This window comes from Mustela nivalis (genome assembly GCF_964662115.1).
Source record: "Mustela nivalis genome assembly, chromosome: 11".
Classification (NCBI taxonomy): Eukaryota; Metazoa; Chordata; class Mammalia; order Carnivora; family Mustelidae; genus Mustela; species Mustela nivalis.
The window spans coordinates 107,786,067-107,812,711 of record NC_139030.1 but is presented as its reverse complement, the minus strand read 5'-3'; the positions used below and the strand labels follow the sequence as shown (position 1 = coordinate 107,812,711).

Here is a 26,645-nt window from a genome sequence, read left to right as displayed (position 1 = left end):
ATTTTTTGTGCCTTTGATTTTCATTTGTGATGACTGCCTCTGTACTAAACAGTGAAGTCCTTAAGGACATTGGGGTCAGTAGACTATCTATATTTCCATTTATTTTCCAGACTATCTTTACTTGTTTTGAGACACTGATTTGAGATTTTATTTTTAAAATAAGTTCTATTATTTTCACAATCATGATAAGAATGTGGGACTTGCTTATCATGCTGAGAAATACCTCGCAATCTTTTTTTTTTTAATTTTTTATTTTTTATAAACATATATTTTTATCCCCAGGGGTACAGGTCTGTGAATCACCAGGTTTACACACTTCACAGCACTCACCAAAGCACATACCCTCCCCAGTGTCCATAACCCCACCCCTCTTCTCCCGAACCCCCTGCCCCCAGCAACCCTCAGTTAGTTTTGTGAGATTAAGAGTCACTTACGGTTTGTCTCCCTTTCATTCCCATCTTGTTTCATTGATTCTTCTCCTACCCACTTAAGCCCCCATGTTGCATCACCACTTCCTCATATCAGGGAGATCATATGATAGTTGTCTTTCTCTGCTTGACTTATTTCGCTAAGCATGATACGCTCTAGTTCCATCCATGTTGTCGCAAATGTCAAGATGGCGGAGTATACCTCGCAATCTTCAAGGCACTCAAATGTGTGCATTTTCAAGGTTGACTTTTTTGCTGGCTGGGAAAGCAAAGGGAAGTATCCAGTGAGGTCCCAGAAGAAGCTCCCATTAACACACTGGGCCGGCTCTAATGCACAGAAAGCGCTTTCTCGCGTTTTTTATTCTTCCAAGCTACCTGCTACTTGACATTCTAGACCTACGCCTTTAGTAAGATATGCTAGCCACACGTGACTATTACAGTGAAACTGATTAAAAGTAAATCAAATTAAAAATTGAGTGCTTCAAGTACACAAGTCATATTCCAAGGGCTCAGTGACGACCTGTGGCTATTGGCTAGTCTGCTGGAGAATGGAGAAATAAAACATAATCATATTTTCAGGGGTGCCTGGTTGGCTCAGTCGGTTAAGGGTCTGATTTCAGTTCAAGTCATGATCTCAGGGTGCTCGGGTAGAGCCCCCCACATCAGGCTCCCTGCTCAGCAGAGAACCTACTTCTCCCTCTGCCCCTTCCCCCATTCCTGCTCACTTGCTTTCTCTCTCTCCCTCTCTCTCTCTCTCAAATAGATAAATAAGATCTTAAAAAAAATCATACTTTCATCTTAGCAGACATTTCCATACTATTAAAGGTAGAAGTGATGTGGTAAGGAAAACGTTAAACCACAAACTACAGGCAGTTTATACTTTGAATTTTTTAATAATCTATACAGGTTGCACTTTTCATATTGTGCCATTTTTTTCATATGGTAATAAAATTTTGCTTGAAACCTTCCACTCAATGACTCATCCCATAATGTATCATGCGTAATAACCATATACACTGTTAGAAGTGAAGCACTTTCCAAATTTAAATGGTTTAAAAGTAAATGTGATCAGATCCAATAAAAAATAGAATATGAACATATTTCCAATTAACAAAAATAAGCTGTGCTTCAATTGTCCTTTCTCTAAGGTGTGTAATTTATTTTATGTTTTGAAAACATGAGTCATGCTTATATACAGGCTATTTAAAAATGTAGCAATATTGGTTATTTAATTTTTGATTTATTTTCTAAAACCTTCCAATAACTAATTTAAAATTGTATTCGTCCTTCTAAAATACATTTTTATTATTTCAATAACAATATGTATTATTTCAATACATATTAAAATATTATATTATATATATCACTTAAGGTCCTTAGAGTTGCCAGGTAGGAAGTAAAGGCAACGTCCATATTGTTTTCAGAATATTAAAAGAGATTAATATATTTGAGAAGTTGTTTAGTGGTTTTCTTACTCATTCCTTTCATTTAAGAAATATTAATTGATGTGATAAGCTTTTTTGCTTATTTGTTTTGGGGATCAGTGAGGAAATAATTGACATTCTCTTCTAGTAACATTTTAATCATCTCTGAGATGTAATCTACTTTTCTTGGTCCTTTAAACAAAAATAAAACGACAGGAAAGAAAAATATATCCAACAACATCTATCTTTTGACAATTGGAGGAATCTTATTAGAAAGACTAGAGGAATCTTTCATCAAGGGTGCTACACCGCTGCCTCATTAAGATTTCCTGGGATGCGGGGGTGACTCAGTTGTTGAGTCTGCCTTCCGCTGAGCTCATGATCCCTGGGTCCCCGGACGGAGCCCCATGTAGGGCTCCCTGTTCAGCGGGGAGGCTGCTTCCCTCTCCCCCTCTCCCCCTGCTTGTGTTCCCTCTCTCACTGTCTCTCTCTCTGTGTCAAATAAATAAATAAAATCTAAAAAAAAAAAAAAAAAAAAAAAAAGAGAGAGATTTCTTGATCTTCAAAAGTTCTTAGCGCTGTGTGATGTTAAGCATCAATTCCTATTTTTTGTGAATAATTCCAAACAGCAGTCGACTTGACTTAAGCTCTTGGCACCAATAAAACCAACCGAGTCCATACAGCATGTGAAAAACATGATTATCTGAAATCTAAATAACAGCCAGGGGCGAGGATCCCCTTATTGAGTGGACAACTAAAATCATTTCTTGTGACCAACACTTCTTTGTTTGCACACGAGGAACACGGCCCGGCCACCGGCACAGGCCACCGCGGCCGACGGGCCCGGCCCCGCCGCAGGCCAGCGCGGTCTCCTGCTCCTGCACCTGCACCTGCTGCTCCTCCCTCTACCTCCTCCTACTTCGTGGACAACTGATACCGCAAAACTTCCCGGGGAGAAAGTCCTCTTGTTCCTGAGGGTTTTTCAAAGCTTCCATTTGTTCAATTTGGGATCGTACAGGGGGTGGCTCTGATAAGAAACACTTACCCGCCCCGTCTGGGGGTGGTGACAGCTCCATCCTGGCGCGACGGACCCCGCGGACCCGGCGGACCCCGCGGACCCGGCGTCCCCGGTGGACCCGGTGGACCCCGCGGACCCGGTGGACCCCGCAGACCCGGTGGACCCAGTGGACCCGGTGGACCCAGTGGACCCGGTGGACCCGGTGGACCCGGTGGACCCCGCAGACCCGGTGGACCCAGTGGACCCGGTGGACCCGGTGGACCCGGCGGACCCCGCGGACCCCGCGGACCCGGTGGACCCGGCGGACCCGGTGGACCCCGCGGACCCGGTGGACCCGGCGGACCCGGTGGACCCCGCGGACCCCGCGGACCCGGTGGACCCGGTGGACCCGGTGGACCCCGCGGACCCCGCGGACCCCGCGGACCCGGTGGACCCGGCGGACCCGGTGGACCCCGCGGACCCCGCGGACCCCGTGGGCGCAGCGCTCGGACGCATCCTCCCGGGCGCCGTCGGGTCGCGTCGCTGCGGCGGAGGAGAGGAGGAAGGAGGAGGACGAAGAGCCGCGCGGGAAGGGCGGAGGGAAACGCAGGAGCCCGCGGAGGAAGGAAGACGCGGCGTCGAGGGCGGGACCGGGATGGACAAGAGCTCTGGGGCGAGTCGCCGCCTTCGGGGAAGCCGCAGTGTTTCCCGGGGGATCGCGGAGGGACTCTGCGAAGGCTCCTCCTAGACACGCCTTCACCCACCTGCTCTGCACGTGTTCCCCCCGGGACAGCCACGCCGCCCGCTCCAGCCGCACGGCCGCGCAGGGAAGGGGCAGCCGGGCCGGAATCCGACGGGGCGCGGGACCGTGGCCTGCGGGCGACGCGCGTGGGCAGTCCTCAGGCAGCGCCTGCAAAGGTGGGCTGCGAAACGGTGGGCAAAGCCATGCATTGGCTCAAAAAGGAAAATCAAGTATAATTATTTATACTAAATTATAATTAAGAAAACAGCCTTTAGAAAATAGATTCTGTCTTAATTTGCAAATCCCCAGCTTTCAGGAACGAAATAAACTTCTCCAAAGTAAAATTTTATCTTCAGGGTTGGTCTAGGATAATTAGACCGTTTTTCCTTTTCTCTGTTCTATAAATTATAGGGTTTTTAATTTGACCTTTAGCTGACTTTGCTACTAAAAATGCCACCTAGAAAACAATGAGAAAAAACTGCTTGGTGATTTACATAAATGGGCACACATTTTATTGTTCTGTTTCAACCAGCACACTGTAATGTTTATAATGCTTCACTAATATATATTTGAAAGTAATTGGATAGTCCTGCCCAGATGAAATTGGTTATACAAGTGTTCCGATGCAGAACACTGCTGCTCGCTTGCTTTAATCATCCCTAAGTGGGTTAGTTGCGTTTATTCAGTCATGAATCATATGATGTTGCTTCATTTCTACATTGTAAGGGAAACTTGCTTACAGATATCTGAGTCATGTAAATGAAAATAGGCTAATGTAAATGAAAAGAAATTAAGATAAAATGTATGTGAAAGAGAGAAAAGCAGGATGAAATATCATAAATTTCACCTACCTAAAAGTTGGAAGTAACTGTTCATCTATTCAAAGATGCTCACTTCCTATACTTTAGCTTTTGGTGCTATCTTCTATTCCAGGAAGGTCACCGTTAACTCTGAAATGACAACAGCAACTCAGCAATAGGAAAACTGGATCTTTAGGAGAACTATACCTTTTTTGTGTTACTTTGCCTCCCATGAAAATTAAGTATAAAAATAATTTTCTACTCCGTGGCCATCGTGAATGACAATCATTTTGCCTAACAAATTTGACTTTGCCCCTGCTCACAAGGCCTGTACTACTAATCCTATTAAAACTATTAACTATCTTAAAAGGAAGACAGAGATAGGAATATAAGTTATAGCATTGTATCACATTACTTTACTAAACGCTTAATTGATAAGCTAATATTTGCAATGCTCCCCAGAATGACAAATTTTGTCAGAGAAAAGATCAGATAGGACCGATGGATTTAAAAACCTTTTGAGGTATATATTTTTATTATTGTTTTTAAATTATGTGAATTTAGTCACCATACAGCACATCATTAGTTTTTGATGTAGTGTTCTTTTCTCTAGGGATATGAATATCCAGTCTGGGAATTCCAAGAAATACATTTTTGACTAGAGATGAGCAATAAATTAGTGTTTTCAATGCTTTTCAGAAAGGTCAAGTATTGTATGCCAATAGGTTGTTTAAGCTCCGGCTTGACTTGATTAAAAGATCCTAAAATACATAAATACCAAATCTTCAACTTCCTATCTTGGTTGGAATATACTTTACTGCGTTTCACTAATTTTTAAGGATACTGATATTCTGTATGCCAAAGGCCAGAAAATGAATGTTTCAAAACCCTTCGCAGATAATTGCATTGATTTCTTCCATTCTATTCTAATCTTACACTTATTGTCATTTGATACTCAACAAGGATGCTGAGACAGCTCAGGAGATAGAGAATAATCTTTTCAATAAATGGTACCTGGATGAGTGGATATCCACGTGCAAAATAATGCTATTGGGTCCATTTTTTAATATCACTCATAAAAAATTAACTCAAGGGTTGCCTGGGTGGCTCAGTCAGTGAAGCATCAACCAGTCTCCTTGCTCAGTGGAAGCCTCTGCTGCTCCCTCTGCCTGCCATTCCCCCTGTTTAAGCACCTTCTCTTTCTCCCTCTCTCTCTCCCCGACAAATAAATACATTTTAAGAAATCTTTAAAAAACTTAACACAAACTTAAATCAAAAGAAAACCTTGGAATAAATCTCATAACCTTGGGTCAGGTAATATTTTCTTAGACCTGAAACCAAACCCCCATCAATAAAAGAAAAATAATGCCAAATTGTATTGCATCAAAATTAAAAATTATTGTGCTTCAAAGGATAAATATCAAGAAACTGAAATGATAACTCACATAATAGGAGAAAATATTTGTAAATTACATACATGATAAAAGATTTATATCATGAATAGGTAAAGCACTCTTGCAACTCATTAGTAATAAAAACAAATACTTAAGAATGATCAGAGGAGGGGCGCCTGGGTGGCTCAGTGGTTAAGCCGCTGCCTTCGGCTCAGGTCATGATCTCAGGGTCCTGGGATCGAGTCCCGCATCGGGCTCTCTGCTCGGCAGGGAGCCTGCTTCCTCCTCTCTCTCTCTGCCTGCCTCTCTACCTACTTGTGATTTCTCTCTGTCAAATAAATAAATAAAATCTTTAAAAAAAAAAAAAAAAAAAAGAATGATCAGAGGATTAGAATGCATATTTTCCAAAGAAAATACACAAGGGAAGCAAGCACATGGAAGGATATTCAACCTTTGTAGCCATTTTGAAGCTATACATCAAATGACAATGTGATATCACTTCATACCTATTAAGATGGTTTTCTTTGAAAAGACAGACAATAAGAAGTAAGAGGATTGGAATCCTACTACATTTACTTGGGAACGTAAAATGATAGAGGTGCTTCGGAAAATATTTTGCCAGTTCCTCAAAAAGTTAAATATAGTTACAAAATGACAGAACAATTTGACTCCTTATGTATTTATCCAAGAGAAATGAAAATATATATCCACACAAAAACTCATGCATGAACATTCATAACGGCATTATTCATAACAGACAAAAAGTAGTAGCAACACTAATGCCCATCAGCTGATGAATGGAAAAAAAATGGATTATAGCCATAGAATGGCATATTATTCTGCTATTAAAGGTAATTTAGACTGATAATGGCTACAATATGGATGAACCTTGAAAACATTGTTTAAAAAAAGAAGCCAGCTCAACAGATCACAGGTCCCATAATTCAAATTATAATGTATGCCCAGAATATGAAATATAAGTATATACATATACATATTATTTGCAGTCACACATATTTTAGATATATATTATTTGTAGTCATATATATATATATATATATATATATATATATATATATATATTTTATATATATATAACTATACTTGGTCTTGGTAACTATAGGAAGTAACTGAAATATATATAAAAAATTATATATATACATACAAGGGGAGAGGTAGAAAGAGATATATCCCATTGCATTATCCTTCCCATTTTAATATTCCTTGACATTATTTTTGAAGATACTTCTTATAAATAAAATAGAACATTTCAATTAATAGTTTAGACTTTGCTAAATGGAAATTTTTGAAATGTGCATTTGCTTTAATCTGCTCAAAGTATTGCCTCATCTCGTCTGTCTTCTCCTCCCCCCATCTCACTCCTGGGGGACAATTACAGGCTAACGCTCCTGACTCCCACACTTCACTGCAGCCCTGCTATCGCCGGCCATGTCATCAGCATATACAGTTTTATTGTCACGACTGGTAGCCAGTCTCAAGGAGGATTGTGCCTCTGAAGAGTGAATCGGTCAGCTCGAACTGCTGGTTGGTGATTTCCTAGCAGGCTGACAGATGGGTCCATTTTGTCTTTTTAAAATTTTTTTCATCTCTCAGTTTTTCAGTTCAAGTTCCCTTCTTACTGGCCATTAAAGGCAAGTTAGAAAAGGCCATCGTGACATTAACAGCACTTATAATATATACTATTGCAAAAAAAAAAAAAAAAAAAAAAAAAAAGCAGAGGGCAAAAAAATGTGCATTGTTCTTTTGGATTTCATCTATTTATTTATTTACTTAAGAAAGAGAGAAAGCAAGAGCAGGGGAAGGAGCAGCGGGGCAGGGTGGCAGAGGGGGGCTCTAGGAGACTCCTCCCTGAGCACAGAGCCTACTCAGGCTCAATCTCGCAACCTGAGATCCTGACCTGAGGTGAAACCGAGAGTTAGACGCTTAACTGACGGGGCCCATCAGGTGTCCGTGTATCGTGTCCTTCTTTTGTTTTCTGCAACAACTGACAGGTTTGGTGGGACACATGCTTATGGTTTTATTTTACTATTATCCTGATTCTGCCACGACATGATAATTTACTTTGAGTATATTCAGGACAGTAAGACATTTTTGTTCTTTTTAAATTTTGGAAGTTAAGCTTTCGTGTAATATTTATAAAAATCTTGTTGTATTTTAAATACATTTTAACCTGAACAATGTTTACTTTGTTACATCAAATAATACATACACCATAAGGCCACCGCTGTGACGTCTTTAATGAGTTTTTACCAGTTCAGTAAAACAAACAAGGTCCATGCCCACATATAACTTTCACTAGTGGAAAGTTCTTAAAAAATAAAGAAGCAAAATAGGAAGTAAATTACTGATTATTATAATAATAAGTAGAATGAAAATATGTGCAAACCTGCACATGAAAGACAATATTGCTCAAAACTGAAAAAATATGAAACAAATTTGTGTATGAACAGGTGTGTAATGTCTGCGAGTATACTGGAGGGGGGGTGCACAGAGCTTGTCTGGGGAAGAGGTCAGAGGCAGTCATTATTTGTCATTATTTATTGAACTCCTGTAGCATACATGAAAATTTTCCTCACAAACAAAGCAGACCAATTGGAAGCAATCTTCTCTTAGAGAAAATAAATGATATTGATTCTCTGAAAAAATAATGTACATGCCAGTAGCATGTACATTAAGTATAGAAAAGCATTATACTGAATATAATTTCAAACTTTGTAAAATAGTTCCCTGTTTCTCCTGGACTAATCTAAATGTCAACTCCTGGAATTTTCTTCCATTTTTCTCTTAAAATATTGCCTGCCTTAGTACATTGTTGACTGTGATCTTCTTATCAACTCCACTTGTCACAGGAAAAGACCTGATTTAATCTCGAGGTGAAAGGCAGGCTAATTCCCAAGCTCATTTAAATGTGTTCTTTTCTATGCCTTCTAAAAATATAAGACTATTTATTTCTAGTTTTGTAAAGTTAACAGTGAACTTATTTCTTGTGTTTCGAAACTTTTTCGGAGACTTGCTTAAAAAAATTTAGAATATTTTACACGTCGGAAAATTCAGAATAAGTTTAGGTAAATTTGTAATAATTGTTTAAAATAGGCGTCCAAAAATAAGTCTTTGAAGACCTTAATTGCACTCCAACTAAGGAAATTACATGGGGTGTTTTCCCAAAATTAAATCCCTGCTAATTTTGAGTTCAACTTGGAAATATCCATTCAAAAGCAGTACCGGGCTCTGATAGGATGATAGCTCAGGATGTAGACCAACTAGAAAGTAGACGACATTTACTCCCCTTGTGGTACTTTACCTCCTCCAGGCATTTCCCCCCATTAAAACTTAATAAATTTGTTCCATATCACTTAACTCTGTGAGATATCAAATACCTAAGTTATACATAAACCCAGGATGATGTATTAATAAAATGAAGCTAGAGATCTGCTTCCCAGGCCCCACATGCTTTATTTTAAAATACCATATTTTTCTTATTATGAAAGTGATATCTGCTTATTATAAAATATTTAGAAAGCAGAAAGAAACTATAAGAAAACTATAACTGATTCGCAATTCAACCAGCTGTGATAACCTCAGCTGGAGTTACCAATTGAATAACTTTTATAAGCCTATATAGGAACTTTCTAATTAAAACATCTGCACATCCCTGTATAAACTCCTAGATAACAGTATTTATGTTGGCATATGTCCATTTAATATCATCCAATGTTATGATTTTTAATATTTATTTAATATTACATGGCTCTTAAAAACTTTATATAATTAATAACACTATTTCATCCAATGTGGCTCTAAAGCATTCCATATTACTAGTAAATTGATGTTTTTTGTTAATTCATCCTTATAAATTGTTCAGGGATAAGTACATTATATATTGACTGTACATGTTGATTACATAATGAATAGAATAGTAAAACTGAATAATCTATGTTTTTTTATTTTTAATATAAAGTGTATTAACATACTTATGTACAAGAATACACCATAAACAACACTAAATAATATACTTAACTTATATCTTTGCCAGTATGGAGAAAAAAGATATTTCTTGCTTTCCTAATATTAAAATCAATAATTTTTATTCCTTTACTTTTATTAGTTATTTTATTTGTGAATTGCTTGTGCATCTACTTTGCCCATATTTTAATTTTGGTGTCTATTATTTATTGATCTTGAGAAGTCTTTTATTTCATATATTATGATCAGACATATCTCACACTTGTTCCCAGTTTAATGTCTCAATTTTATATATGTATCAATTATAGCATAATTGCTTTTAAAAATAATGTGTCAAAAAAGTCACATGCAGATGATAAAACAAATAATAGTAGACCAAAAAATATATTGTATATATAATAATATATAATATATATTACAATCTCTTGTTTAATCCCATATTTATAACTAAAAATATACCTAAAAATCTTATCTCTACCTATCTTTATTTTTTCTATCTTTAAATTACTTAAAATATCTATCTTAAAAATGTTATTTGGAAAACATGAGCAATTAAAACCATAAAAGTTTGGGGCACCTGGGTGGCTCAGTGGGTTAAGCCTTTGCCTTTGGCTCGGGTCATGATCTCAGGGTCCTGGGATCGAGCCCTGCATTGGGCTCTCTGCTCAGCGGGGAGCCTGCTTCCCCCCCTCTCTCTGCCTGCCTCTCTGCCTACTTGTGATCTCTCTGTCTCTGTCAAATAAGTAAATAAAATCTTTGTACAAAAACATATAAGTTGGAAGACAAAAAGCTCTGTTAGCGTTCATGATATAACAATAATTATTCACAATACCTACCCAGAACATTTATTAAAAATATTGAATTGAATTATTTAGAATTAATATATATTTATAAATATTTTTAGTTAATTTTAATGTTTGTTTTAATGAGGTGATTTCAGTTATCAGGAAAATAAATTCATATGACATATTTCATCGCATATTTACCTTAAGTGGAATAACCAGTTACAAATAAAATAAGGAAAATGATATTCCTTTATCTGATCTGAAAAAAGTGGAATAAAATCCTTACTGAAAAAAATGGGTTTGAAAATAGTTTTTAATGGTTTTAATGCTAATAATGCTGTATATTGAATTTCAAAGTACATTGCTAACTCCATTTTATTTTTACTTTTCATACTTATTTAATAATAATAAGTATAATGAAATAGATCCACATTGAACTTTTATAGCATCTTTGCTGATTATAACACTTATGTCACCTACTAACTAGAGATAGATTTGATCAGACATTTGTGCCCTCATATGTATTCTTAGAGATTCTACATGTATCTATATTAATTAGTTAATTCAATGAATAGTCAATCTGTATTTTCAAGTATTGTTTATTTCGTGTACTTCTGAAAAAAGTGGAGAACAAGAGTGAGGGCTTGTGCTAATGAAATGTATGGATCAAAACTGATAGTAATTATCATTACTCTTAATAATCTAATTGCTACTAATAAGTAACATCATATTGACAAATTTTTAGTTGTCAGCTGATAGACTGCTCTGAATAAAAGTGGATTTAGTGAGCACATAACAAAGCATTACCTAGATTGTGGAATAGCTTTCCATGGAACCCAGGTGATGCCGAGCCTTCAGCACAAAGTTCCTCGTGTATCAGTTACGTTTATCTCTGCATCTCCAGTGACAAGCACAGTAATTAGCAGATAGTAAGTAATGAAACCAATTACTCCATTGACTTTGTGTAACAATAGCATTTAAAGGCTTTATATGGTCAGCATTATAAGAAAAATGATTATTAAAAATAATAGACGAAACTAAAGCTATCAAGAGATAAATTCAGTGAAGATCCCTGATTGTCCTATGGAATACCATAAAGAGCAAAACCTCCCTGCGCTCGATTTCTTTGGGTCGGTGGAGTCCATTCCCTGAAGGTTGACGACAGAGAACAGAGCTAGACAAAGGCATGTGTGTTAGTGCGGATTGATGTGTTTATTGCATTTTGAATAGATAAGTGGTAGAAACTAGATATCACTCATGAGATAACTAGAAGGCTACTGTGATATCCTACTTCCTTCACATCACTTTGATTATCATTTCAGTCATTTAGGGAAATACAGCCACAGTCAGGAAGTTAGGAACCACTTAGCTTTCATGGAAAGGATACTCCCTTTGGGGAAAGCCGGGGAGAGGTGTGGGAGGCGGTGCGAGGGCTTCGGAAGGATTTCTGTCACCCTGTTAGATTAATGGCCGTCATCACCTAGAGGCCTTGGGCTTGGACTCAAAAGCTAATGGACTAAAAATGGGAGTAATTGGTTCAAATGTTAACAAACCTAGAAGTGTATTTTGTCGTACTGCATACCGGCCTTTTGAATCATTTAAAAATATGTCAGTTGTTGAAAAACATACTATTTATGCATGTTGAGATGGTTACAATTGTTCAAAATCCCATCAACATCTTTTATAGCCATGGAAGTGGGACATATTTCAATAATATTCAGTTTAATTTTTGTGGCTTTCTATTTCAAATACTGCTAATAGGGTGTTAATTCACATCGCATGAATTGAATTTGGTCAAGTCACTAAGGCTATTCTTTAAATTTAATTGAAAAGCCAACATTCAAATAGAACAACAAGCAATCACATATTTAAGCAATGGTTCAATTTTATGCTGGTGTTGACCCAGTGTTAATAGTGGTGATGACTGATTTAGGGTTGCTTTCTTTGGCTTGGGAAATATTACTAATGTGATGAAATACATGAGTTGTATTTATTTAAAAAACCCCAAACTTCAATTGCCATTTATAAGTTTCTGTGTGAATGTTTTAACTTTTCTAACCTGTAAAGATAGGTTTTGGTGGACATTTATAATAAAGGGAAGTTTTATTTAGACATATTTATGTTAATTGTTAGATTAGATCTATAACAAAGCACTACAGGAGGTATTTTTTTCAGATTTTTTTTCTGTATAAATTTACGAAAAATGTTTGTGAACTGTGGAATTCTTGATGACTTCTGGATGGTTGCATATGGTCTATGGGAGCTGAATGAAATCAGCCTTATTGTCTGCATGAAATATACAGGAGGCTAAGTTTTAGGGTTGGGTAGAAGGGATGGGCCTTCCAGTTTAAGGGTAAACAGTAACATGACATTATTTGAAGGAAAGAAACCCGTGGAAGCGATAACAATGTATGCCTATCTCTTTTCTTCTTTCAATGAGGTATTTTTTTTTTCCTTCAGAAAATATTGAAAGTACACTTTCTTTTTCCTTTGACATTTGATATTGTCAAATGGAGATAATCTTGCTGAAATAATGTTATTCAACATGGTTTTCTTGGATCCAAAGTAAATATTAATTTCCAGACCTTTGTATTTTTTCACAGGGGGCTGTCAGAGTTTCCAGTTATGAGCCTTATTCATTCTGCTATAGTTAGAAGGCTTAAGCAAGTGTTTTCTAATGAAACATTGTATACCTTATTGAGTTTGTTCTTTTTTTCTAACAAAGGGAATCCGAAACATAAATCAATAGAATGTCTTAGAAACAATTTAGCCTGGCTTTCTAATAAGGGCAAAATAGTATTAGACTTGTACTAGCACACCTTTTCAAATATATGAAGGTGGGATTGAATATCATTTTAACAAAACTTGAGTTTCTCTAACAGAAATTTTCTCTCCACTATAGTTCATATTAATTGTTCCTATTAAAACAACTTTGAAAAAGACTAGCATGAAATAATTTGTCTTGTAACTGAAATATATTCATTTTTCACCTTTTTTTTAATCAATTTGTTCTATTGACATAAAAGGAATAAAACTTGAATTCATTTTCCTTGTGAAGTTGGATACTCAGTGGGAAATCTACCCAGCTAGATTTCTCTGAAATGTCCACAGAGACATCCAACACACGAATATCTCCTTCCCTTAATAGGCTTATTTCTATGAAGAGGTTCACTTCTAAAGTACTCAATTAGGCCAGCGTTGGAGCCCTCCCTCCCTGTCCACCTTGTGCTGAGCCAGTCAGGCTCTCAGGAACACAATGAAGGCTCAGAAATTGGAGATTGCTCTCTCTGTGGAACTGAGTCTAGTGCTGGTTACCTTGATGCTAAGGATACTGCAACCTTGGGGGGAAAAAAAGTCACTTATTCCAACATTAATGGGATTAGGAGCAAGCCTACTTTTCTAAGTTGTGTTTTTTCTTGGTTCAGCAGTTGCGGGATTGCTATCAACATTTGCCTATTTTTTTGAGTTATTACAAAATTGATTCTGACAGATTTTGCTCAATATTTAGATGGTTCTATGGAGGAGCAGGTCCCTGAAACTGTCTACTCTGCATTTTCACTAATGCCATGTTCTCTGCATTTGTACTTTAAAATTTTATCACTAGTTGCATATGCACTGAGAATTAAAATATATTCCTGCCTCATTTATCCTTTTTTAGTTTCAGAATATATTCCCTCATATCTACCTGGACTATATAACTGAAAGTCTAATTAGGCTAGGATCTATATACCAGATTTTCTTAGGTTCATGGTTGTATTGTATAGCTTTTCTCATCCTTTTATGTTCAAAGTATCTGTGTTCTAATAGGCAAAGGAGGTCTTTTCTCTGTATCATATTGTATATATTGTACCGAATAAGTCTAAAGAGCTTTGCATGGAAAATAAAGGAAGCTACGTACATAGTAATGTCTACTCTATTGCTGGGCCAGGAGAGCCCACACTGTTAAGTCATTATCTACTTCCAAATTGATTTGTATGTTCAATGTTATTTCTGTAATACCTGAGCATGAGAGGAGGGGGCAGATTAAGAAATCGAGTTTTGGGGGCACCTGGGTGGCCCAGTGGATTAAAGCCTCTGATTTTGGCTCAGGTCATGATCCCAGGGTTCTGGGATCGAGCCCCACATCGGGCTCTCTGCTCAGCAGGGAGCCTGCTTCCTCCTCTCTCTCTCTCTGCCTGCCTCTCTGCCTTCTTGTGATCTGTCTGTCAAATAAATAAAATCTTTAAAAAAAAAGAAATTGAGTTTTTTAAATATAACTTTTTTTCTTTGGCTCTTGAAAATGTTGCAATGCACATGGAGAGGGGTGGTTTCTTTCTTTCTGTATTTATCTTGCTTGGGTTCACAGAACTTGTTGTATCTCTGGCTTTATATCCTTTTTCATCTTTAGAAAATCTTGGCCAGTATAACCTCAAGTGTTCTGCTGCCACATATACCATCTCCTCAGCTTCTGGTCCTCCAGTAATGCATCTGTTTGGTCTTTTCCTGGTTCCCATATCTCTCAGTATTTTCTACATACTATCGTTTTTCCACTGTGGTTTAAAAGAAATATTTCCTATTGACTTGTTTTCAGACTCAAACATCTTTTTTTCTCCTGTTATGTACTGTTTAAATGCAATACTTAAATTCAGTACAGATACTGTTTATTTCTAGCATTTTCACATTTCTTTTTCCATTTTCCATTTAATTTGCAATCTTTCCCACTGAGCATTGTGTACGATTCCATTTTCTCTCTTTTCTTAGCATAAGAACTATCCTTACTTTCCTACTTTATTTGGTGGATGCCCTAGAGTTTGCGATCTACATTTACAACTAATTCAGGTCAGCTTTCAAGGAATACTAAGCCACGTCACAGCTAGTGCAAGTACCACATAATGGCAGATTGTCCCCAGTCCTCCCGCTCATTCCATGCAACGTTGCTGTCATTCATTTCTCTTATCCGTAGGCGACAGTCATAAACACCCAATACATCACTGCTATTATTATTTTGAACAGATATCTATTACAACGATTAAAAATAAGAACATAAGAATGCTAGAAAATTTTTACATGACCTCACCTATATTTCTTGTTCATTAAATTATGTTGCATTAGTCACCATAGGCGACAGTCATAAACACCCAATACATCACTGCTATTATTATTTTGAACAGATATCTATTACAACGATTAAAAATAAGAACATAAGAATGCTAGAAAATTTTTACATGACCTCACCTATATTTCTTGTTCATTAAATTATGTTGCGTTAGTTACCATACAGTATGTTATTAGTTTTTGATGTAGCGCTCCATGATTCACTGTTTACGTGCTCCATGCAGTAGATGCCCTCCTTAATACCCATCACCAGGGGGAAAATGAAGGGGGAGAAACCGGAGGGGGTGATGAGCCATGAGAGACGGTGGACTCACTTGGTTTCTCCTGCCCTTCCTTTCTGTGTAGATCCTCACACAAATCGCTCTTTCCTTCCCGCCATATCTCAGCAGTGATCCTGCCAATAAACGGACATAAGGTAAAACGTGAACTGATGTATGACCCTACTGTGGACATGCATTATTTTTTCACAATTTAGTCTTCAAAATATCGGGACTGATTCACTTCTCTTACCACTAAGTTAGCGAAGAGGGAGTAAACATACTTCTTTAACGTATTTGTTTTCTCATATGGAATATTCCCAACTGTGTGAGGAAAGGCTTAAGGCCGGCTGGTTGGCTTACTTTCCGTGTCTGTGAGGTTGGTATGATGGATTTTATTTTATTTTTCACCTTGTAGTTAGGTTTAAATAGAGTCTCTGCCAGTTATTAACAATCTCTGGACCTTTAAATAGTCTTGATGACTCTTTAAGCTTGGTTTCTACTCTATAAAAAGAGGGATAGTATTACCTATATCACTGGGTTTTGCTAGTACGTAATTAGACGTGCCACGTGCTGTATTTAGTCTCCTGCTTGAATGCGCTTAGTATACTGCTTGCCAAGTCATAAAACACTCAGCACATGACCCATTTATGGACAGCACTAAAACGGTATTCATTGTTAATAGGAGACAAGTTTTAGGATCACTTTAATATCGTACCTTAGAGAAAAATTTAAACATGACAGTTATACAGGGCTGATCAGTCAATTTTACTAACTTAAAATAAAGGCTATCACTTATTTCTTAGATCTAAAATTATTGCTGAAATTACTCTCAAATAATCTGCATCTGAGAACATCAGGCAGCTTAACATCCTAACTTGTGTTTTACATACCGGCTTGAGCCACCATCACTAAGCAGTGACAAGTATGAGAATCATTATATGATATGCGTATTCTTTTCTTTTTCTTTAATTCTTCATACAATGCCAGATGGAATGAGCTATTTCTGTCTAATTGACAAATGTAACAGTTTATTGGGCTAAGTACTTAGAGACTTGCAATGAAAGGTTTTCAACATCAGTGCCCAGACCCTGCGGCTGCTATCAGCTAGTCACCTCTGCCCAATAGCAATGTCACCCCAACGTCACCTGCCCTCTTGGATGTGTTAATTTCATGGCAGCAAAGTGCTTAGAATTCTCACAGCTGGTCAAGAGGGACAAAGTATCTTGATGCTCACACACAGAAGTTCTGTTCTGTTTTTATACAGCTGAATTACGTCTTCATCTTAACTCATCTTGTTACGTCTGCCTCTGCTAATATTTGTCCCTTGGCTGACTGACACAAAAGACCCTTGTCTGGGTTTCAGCCAGTCACTGCAGGACATATCCAGAGTGTGATTTCAGAGATGTCCTGGTACAAAATTTACATAACACTCATCCTCTTTATACCTCCCAAGATTTTATTTTTACTCATCCATATGTGTCATCTTTTGTTCGTTTAACTTTTAACTATCAGTATACAGTTTTCGTCCAGCCCAATACAAACGTAATCAATCTGCAAAATCCATGTTAAGCTGATCGAATTCTTACCCCCTTGTCTATTTTTTGTTATAAATAATTCCCACGTGTGATTTTCATTTTATTTTTGAATATGTCTTAACAAATAATGACATTATCATTAATAAGAAATAATCAGTAAGTAAATTTGCTAGAAATCCAAGAGCTATGATTTCAGCCAGCACTGTCTCCTATTTTGACACAGGCAGGCCCCCCATCTGACGTATAACTCAAGTACCAGTAGGCACCAAGTTTCCTGACAGCTTTAGTCTCACCTGTTTATGAAGATCTGGATACACTTTGCAGGCTGTGGAGTCCTTATTTTGTGGGTCAAGTTTAAACCATATTGCAGATTCTTGGCCTGTGATACCCCTCCCTGTTTACCCTTTTTGTTATACTGACTCGGGGTGTCACCTTATATTTCTGCTTCATTTTTCTGTTCCTTATCAAGATAATTCCTCTCTAAAACCATAACTTTCCCATAAACTTCAGTACTCAAGGGAAGAAAAGTGCAACCTCTCTTGTTTGGTGGCACGGTGCCCTTGAGGACTTTCTTGAGTCTTGAGTCCCTCTAGTTTCCCCGAGAGAACCTCCCCCTAAGTCGTGAGATGACCACGTTAGAGCTGCAGGCTCAGGATGTGACGCCAGAGGACACTGGAAATAGGGGCTATCCGTTCAGAAACATTTCAAGAAAACCAAAACCTGGAAACGGATTCAGGCGGTTGATGCCGAGAGAGAAACGAAAACAGTAACCAGGAGGGCTCGCTGTGGCCCGTGGCTGCTGGAGCTCAGCTTCCAGGCCTTGTCCGGGTGGGACCTTCCCCCGCACCCCTCCCGCTCCTCATAGCTGGGGTGGGTACTGTTGCTCTCCTCATTTTATAGGGAAGCAAACCAAGTCACAGAGAGGATGGGTGACTGGTTTAAGTTCACACAGCTAATAGGTGATCAAAGTACAATGTGCCTTTTTGTGCTCCCAAGTGATAAACGAATAGGAAGTGACGTGGTTTGAAGTGGCGGGGTTCAGAGCCGAAGGCCAAGAAAGAATTCTTGAGACGTCTTTGGTGCGAAAAGGTGGCTTAATTAAAGCACGGGGACAGCACCCGCGGACAGGAAGAGCTGCACTAGGGTTGTGAGGAGTGACGAATTATAGATTTTTCTATCCTGTGGAGGGGACGGTGATGTTAGGGGGATAGAAAATTGAATCTATAGTTTTCTGGAAGTTTGGGATCCATAAGATTGCTTTCTTTCTTTCTTTCTTTCTTTCTTTCTTTCTTTCTTTCTTTCAAGATTTTTATTTATTTATTTGACACAGAGAGAGCGAGTGAGACAGAGAGCAAGTGCAACCAGGGTGGACAGCAGGCAGGGGAGAAGCAGGCTCTCTGCTGAGCAGAAAGCCGATGTGGGGCTCGATCCCAGAACCCTGAGAGGATGACCTGAGCAGAAGGCAGACGCTTAACTTACTGAGCCACCCAGGTGCCCCAAGACTGTTTTTTTTTTTTTTCTTTTTAAAATCATTAACATAGCTGCAAACTGATGGAGACTCAGGCCTGCATGACTGATCTCTGTCAGTTAAGCACTCATTTTTCCCTTTCCTTTGTTCTAGGGCAGCCAGAGTGCCTGAGGAATGTCCCATACATCCCACAGGGGATGGGGATGGGTTGGGAGGGTCTTTGCAGGGTGTTAGCTTGTGCTGTGCCCTCAACTTGCCTCTGCTTTTCAATCAGAAGGAGACACCTGCATGTGGTGCAGCAGTGATCAGACAAAAAATACTTGAGATGGTACCGACCAGGCTTAAGATACCGAGGGCTGCAATGCAAAGCTATGAGTAAAGAGGATGAAAATACAATTTATCATCTAAACTGGGGCACTTTTGAGGATAAAAAAGGGGCTATTCATAATTATCCCGAAACTGCAGGCTTCATTTAGGACCATCCCAGGCACTCTGGACATAGGGTCCCTGAATGCATGAATGTAAAAACGTCTTCCTCCGTCTCTCGGTGCTGAAAACGAGGTCAGTGCGGAAGATCGCCACATGGACCTAGCAAGTAGGAGTGAGCCAGGAAACGATGGTTTTCTACCGATTTTTATGTAAACATTTGAAGCCATAGATGAGTTACCTCCACATCTGTCATAGGTTTTGGGGCAATATTGTTATATACTTTCCAGAATATCCTTTACAGAGTTTCATGTTAATGCTGCTTTCTCTGATTTCTATTTCAAGATAGAGGAAATAACCACGTTAGTTCTCATAGTGGAGCTGTTTAAAGATGGTTTTGTAGCAAGCAGAAGTTGTTTCACCCAGTACCCTTCCTAAAAATGTCACATATGAAATATTTTATTTAGAAATCAATATTAGAAAACATTTTTTCCTTAAAACTAGACAGGTTTACTTTTTTATGATTATGATTATTATTTAGTTAGTTGATTTAATTTGGCCTGTGAAATATACTGGCTGTTCTAACCTGCATACTTTTATTCTCATGTACATGGTCTTCACTTTCTCGTGTGAAGATTTACATTGCTTCTTGTCTGGATTTTCTTTGTGTCCAGATCTTCTATTTCAATGTGAATAGCTTCAAAATATTATAAGTACGTTTTTTATTTTTAATTTTAATTTTATTCACTTTTATTTATTTATTGCACATAGCTTTATGTCTTCATGAAATCAGCATAAATATGATAGGTACCTCTAAGTTGTAGTAGGATCTCAACACACCTTTCACTATTATCATTCCGCAGACAATTGTTGATAACATTATTGTTCTTTTAAATTTCTTTTCAGGGAAGTATCCAAAATAATGCCCACTGATGACATCATCAGTGTTTCAATATAGCTAATTTATGTGCACTCTGTCCACTAAACCAAGGAAGTTCAGCCTTATTCACAATGCTTCAATTCTTGCCACTAGCTCCCCTAAGTGGGGAAGGCTGGCAAAGCACTGATCAAAAAATCAGATGTCAAGTGTGTAACACAAAAGCGAGCATGAATAGAACCTACCAAGAGGTCTCTTTTTTATAGCTGTCTAGTCTATTGAGATGATAATATGTTTGGACCTAGAAGAGAATAGGTCTCAGTGTATTTAATAAAAAAAATTTTAGTTTGTATCATGAAAGGAATTTTATAATTTGAAAGGAGGAACAAAGACTTCTGCGTATTTGGAATGTTATATGTTAATGTGTTAATGTGTTATATGTTAATGATGTGAACAAAAACATGTCAACAGCACTTGATTCTAGAACAACCACAACAGGAGAAGAGTCTGCTCTTGTTTGTCCCACCCTAACTGAACGACTTTCAGACACAGAGATTTAGTTGATGGAGGTCTCTAACATTTTTAACACGTTAGGTTATGAATATAAAGAACATGCTTTCAGACGTAACTAGACAGAAAAGAATGGGAGGCCAGAGAAGAGATCAAGGCACCCTCCAACACTGGATAAAACAATAAATAAAGGGAGTGGATTATCCTTAGTCAAAGGAACACAAATATAAAAAGATAAGCATGGATCCCATAAATAATTTTGCAGTGGTTAGAAAAAGGATGTTAGCCCCAATGGAAAAGCACAATTAAAGAAAGACATTTTCTGTGGCAAACCTCATAATGTTATGTGAGTAATGCTGTCTTTAAAGATGCCAAGGATCAAGATAAATGGGTGAACATAAAGTAAAATGAGAACTATGGGGCTCAAACTGTGCAGATTTAAAATATAGAGACAAAGAATCCAGGTGGTAGAGGTCACTCAGGACAAATGAAGGATTAACAGTAACAGAGGGCACAGCAGGACACTTTCATCTTCTCACATGCTTTAAAGATATTTTATCAAGAGATTTAAACTAATCGAATCTTATAGTACATGACCACATTCGTCTTAATTGAAAAGCCAATTTTCATTGTCAAACTAATCATTCATATCAGATTTATGGTAAGAAAATAACTGACTTCATTTTTCAATTTCAATAAACATGCTAATATGTATCCCTGAGACACACATCTTTTTTTTTTTTTTTAATCTAACTCTTATCCCAGGTAGATTAGATAAAGATAGGTAGTGAGACAGGTGGACGGATGGACAAAAGATACAGAGAGATGACAGTTAGATGATAGAGTTGTCACTTGAATGGTATTTCGCAAAGGGTACATTCAAGTCCTAATCCTTAGTCATTGTACATGTAACCTTATTTGAAATAAGGATTTTGTAGATTTAATCAAGTTAAGATGAGGTCATATTGGATTGGAGGGGACTCTAACCCTATGACTGGTGCCATTATAAAAAGAGGGAAATTTAGACACAGACGTACAAAGAGGAGAATGACATGTGAAGACGGACATGAATACAGGGAGAAGACCCATGAAGATGGGAACGGATGGAAGGGACGCAGCTATACGCAAGGAACACCGATTGCCCACAACCGCCAGAAACTAAGAAGAGGAATTAAGGAATTTTCCCTAGTGCCTTCAGAGTAAGCATGGCCGTGCTTCCACCTTGATTTTGGACTTCTAGACTCTAGAACTGTGAGAAAATAAATTTCTGTTATTTTAAACCACCCAGTTTTGGGTACTTTATAACAGCCGTAGGAGACACACCCAGAAGCAGAAATAGAACTAGATGCAAATTTAGATAGAGGAGACATGTAGACTTGCCCTGAGTTTGACACCTGGATGAAATAAAGTTCCTTCCCTTTCAGGATTAATGACATTCTATTGACTCCTCTCCTCTGGAGATCTTCTTGGGTAATAATAAATTCTCTGAAATACTTAATAGGTAAAGGAAGTGAGATAGTTCAGCAAAAATTGTTATTGTTCTTGCCTTACTCTACATTGTATCCAAACTCAGAATACAACAGGCCACAGAAAACTTACTGCTTGGTTATAATCACACCAATCTGCCTCCTAAACCTGGTCCCTATACCTCTGACAATCACTATTTTGCTCACTAGTTCTATAATTTTGTCATTTAGAAAGTGATTACAGCATGCAACCTTATAATTAGCTTTTTTTTCTATACAGCATAATTCCCTGGGAATTTATACAAGTAATTGTGTATCAATAGTTTGTTCCTTTTTGTTGTTGAGCAGTATATTCACAGCATGACTGTACAATAGTTTGTTTATCCATTCACTCATTGAATGACATCTGTAGGTTTCCCCTAGTTTTTGGCTACTATGAATAAAGCTTCTGTGAACATTTGTGTAGATATCTGGCTGAACATAAATTTTCATTTCCCAAGGATAAATGTCCATGAATGCATGCTGGACCATACGGAACTTTTTTTTTTACTCTTATAAGAAAATTCCAAACTGTTTTCCAGAGTATCTGTGCCATTTCACATCTCCACCAATAATGAATTAGTAATTCAGTTTCTCCATATTCTTGCCAGCACCCGTGCCTATTTTATTTTGTTTTATTTTTGCTAAAATAGTTAAATAGTCTTATTTGATGGCTATTGATGTTGACTATCTTTTTATCTACTTATATGATATCTGTAAAACTTCATTGATGAAATATCTGTTCATGTCTTTTGCCTATTTTGTAATTGGACTGCTTGTCTTTTCAGTTGATTTTCGAGAATTTTATAATTGATTCTAGATACTTGTTTTTGTTGGATATGTGATTTGCCTACATTTTATCCCGGTCTGTTGCTTATATTGTTACCACCTTTACTTGTTCTTATTCCAGAGAAAAAGTTGTTTATTTTGGATCCAATATATAATTTTTTTAAAGATTTCACTTATTTATTTGACAGAGAGAGTGAGAGTGCACAAGCAGGGGGAGCCGCAGAGGGAGGGAGAAGCAGGCTCCCCACTGAGCAGGGAGCCCGATGTAGGGCTCAATCCCAGGACCCCAGGATCATGACTTGAGCGGAAGATAGATACTTAACTAACAAAGCCACCCAGGCATGCCATGAATTTTCTTTTGTAGATCTTTTTTTCTTTTTTTAGATTTTTATTTATTTATGAGAGAGAGAGATAGAGAGAGTGTGCATGAGACAAGGGGAGAGGGAGAAGCAGGGTCCCCATTGAGCAGACAGCTGGACATGGGGTTAAATCCTAGGACCCCAGGATCAGGAACTGAGCCAAAGGCAGATGCTCAACTGATTGAGCTACCCGGGTGCTCCTTTTTTTTTTTTTTTTTTTTTTTTTTATTTGACAGAGAAAGATCACAAGTAGGCAGAGAGGCAGGCAGAGAGAGAGGAGGAAGCAGGCTCCCCACTGAGCAGAGAGCCCAATGCGGGGCTTAATCCCAGGACCCAGGGATCATGTCCTGAGCCACTAGGCCACCCAGGTGCCCCCAAGTGCTCCTTGTTTTATAGATCTTGCTTTTGGTATCAATTCTAAGAACGATTTGGTTATTTTTAATTATTAAAAAATAATTGGCATACACCACTCTGTAAGTCAAAGGCCCTCATCATTATAGTGTGATCTACATATATTGTGATAAGATTGCCACAATAGGCTCAACTAGCATCCATCTTCTCATACAGAGACAATAAAAGGAAAAGAAAAGAGAAAAAAAAAGGGGGGAAAAATCTTTTGATGAAAACCCTTAGGATATACTCTCTAAATGACTTTCCAAAAAATCATAAGAGAGTGTTAGCTCTACGTTCAGTTTTGTAGCCATCAGTGTGTAGTGCTAAAATTAGTCTGTTATTCTCAGAGTCATACTGAAAGCAATTTAACCATCAAATGTGAGGAGTATTTACATGTAAAACCAATAATTTCAAACCCAAAGAATCAATACAGCAGCATATTTGCTTTAAAAAGTTGAATTTGCAGCAAAGTATGAGAGAAAAGATATTACCTCTTAAACCTATTTTAAAATAATTACAAATTTGAATGACTATACTGTCAACAAATGTAATACAGAGTTTAAATTTTGTGTATGAGTATATTGTAACAGTGCAGTTCAATGACAGAAAAACCATCTAAGCCGTTATCCAAATTGAGATGATTGTACCAAGATATAAATCAATGAATCACTTTTGTCACTGAGAATGTCACATTAAGAAAAATAAAGTATCAGTTGACCTCTATAATGTATTGAGTTATATAGTAAAAGTGGTTCATTATAAAAATCTAATGTATTTTCTGATTATTCTATTCATGACATATTTATATAGAAACTATTATTAAGTTCTGTTGAGAAAAGTTTTGTTAAGAATAGTTTACTTATTTTAATACTACATTTTTAAGCATAACATAGCCATACTTGGGTTAGTAATTTTAAACTTTTATCTATAACGATGTAAATGATGGGGCGGCTGGGTGGTTCAGTGGGTCGAACAGTGGAGTCTTGATTTCAGCTCATGTCATGGTCTCAGGTCATGAGACTGAGCTCTCCCTCTGGCTCATGCTCTGTGCCAAGTCTCCTTGTCCCTCTCCCTCTGTACCTTTTCTCTCTATTTAAAATCAATAAATAAAATCTTAAAAAAAAAAGAATAGTTTACTTATTGGTACTATTAATTCTTACTAAATATGCAGGACAAGAAAACAATTTAGTGTAAATATTTAGTAATGTAAATTGGTCAGAAAGACCTATTGAATTTTTCTGATATTGATTTTAATGACTGTAATACTTCTTTGAAAGGATGATACAGAAGATATTTTCAAAGGTCTAAAAGATCCTTGAAAAAAAGAAAGTTTCTACAATTTATAATGACACATTCCATAATTTAACAACTTAATGAGGTTGATACTGATATCTGTGTAAAATGATTACCAAGCAACTTAAAATTTTGATAATTTTTTTATTTTATTTACCATCAAAAGAGGTTCTATGCATGGGACTAGAATATGTTTCTTACATAGAAAAGCAATTCAATCATTCAAAGATAATTTTAATTGCAAGTTTACAGGATGACTTGAACTGTCTGCTGAGAAAGGATATAACATTAATTTAAAAAAATCTAAATATAACATCATTTACCTAATTTTACTTATTTTAAATTTTTAAAGACTTTATTTGAGAGAGAGCTAGAGAGAGAGAATGAGAGAAAAAGAAAGAGGGAGAGCAGGGGAGGAGCAGAGGGAGAGGGACAGGCAGACTTCATGCTGATCATGGAGCACAACACAGGGCTCGATCTCATGACCCTGGGATCGTGACCTGAGCAGAAACCAAGAATTGGATGCTTTAACCAACTGAGCCACCCATGTGCCCCATTATTCACATCATTTTAGATCAAAGTTTTAAATTACTAACCCGAGTACGGTTATGTTTGAAGTTGGTTTATCTTCATCAGTTCACTTTCTCTTACTTCACATCATCTTTTTATCATGAAACTGGCTTCTCTACTTGTACTGTAATAAAAGAAAATGTAACAGTTAACTGTTACTGTTAACTGACAATATTATCAAATCATATTGAATCACAAAAATATAAAAGAAAATGTAACAGTTAACTGTTACTGTTAACTGACAATATTATCAAATCATATTGAATCACAAAAATATTGTAGTCAAGCTGAAATCACTTGTGATTATTTGTACTAATCTATGTGTTAACTGATGTATATAAAACATTTGTAAGAAAATAATAAATGCTGTTAGTTTACAATTATTAATTATTAATTGGTTGGTTCATTTGACAGAGAGAGACACAGCTAGAGAGGGAACAAAAACAGGGGGAGTGGGAGAAGGAAAAGCAGGCTTCCCAAGGAGCAAGGAGCCTGATTGCGGGGGGCGGGGGCGGGCGCGCTTGATCCCAGGACTCTGGGATCATGACCTGAACTGAAGGCAGATGTTTAATGACTGAGACACCCAGACACCCCTGTCTCCTATTCTTGATGAAATTTTGACTAACTCTCTAACCATAGCTATTTGCATTCAGGCAGAGAGAGGCAGGACACAAGTGTTATAAAATAAGAGACCTTATATACTAAATAGCCATATTTATGGTAATAATTTACTGAAATAAAGAGTGTTATTTCCATACCTGCAATGTCTCCAACTTAAATAGAACTTCGTCATTTCTCCAGTTATGGACTTGAAGTAATAAATGCTTTTAATGAAATTCACTTTACAACCCTCTTTCATTTGGTCTAAGTCAGGTTATGAAATACTTTTATTGCTTCATCTAAAAGCAGCAGGTTCATAATACTATCATTACAGGGCAGAAAAAAAATTTCTTTGCTCATTCAAGTTATATGTTTTACTCCACTATTAAATAATTAGTAAATAATTCTAGTC

General features: G+C 37.3%; 1 protein-coding gene across 6 annotated transcripts in view; it reads right to left on the bottom strand.

Moving 5' to 3' along the window:
* Window positions 1–558: 558 nt before the first annotated feature.
* LOC309844088 (uncharacterized protein) overlaps window positions 559–26,645 on the bottom strand; it is a 126,934-nt gene continuing 100,847 nt past the window's right edge. For 2 of the 6 annotated variants that reach the window (XM_082690261.1, XM_082690262.1), the window contains 4 exons: window positions 15,963–16,042; window positions 4,443–4,541; window positions 2,898–3,803; window positions 559–687 (listed from right to left, as the gene is read on the bottom strand). In XM_082690261.1, coding sequence (XP_082546387.1) covers window positions 650–687; window positions 2,898–3,803; window positions 4,443–4,467 — 969 coding nt within the window. In that variant the 5' untranslated portion in view covers window positions 4,468–4,541; window positions 15,963–16,042 and the 3' untranslated portion in view covers window positions 559–649. Of the gene's footprint in view, window positions 688–2,897; window positions 3,804–4,442; window positions 4,542–15,610; window positions 15,652–15,962; window positions 16,043–26,645 lie in introns of those variants that run through there. The other 4 variants (XM_082690264.1, XR_014300492.1, XR_014300493.1 and 1 more) reach the window with 4 other exon arrangements.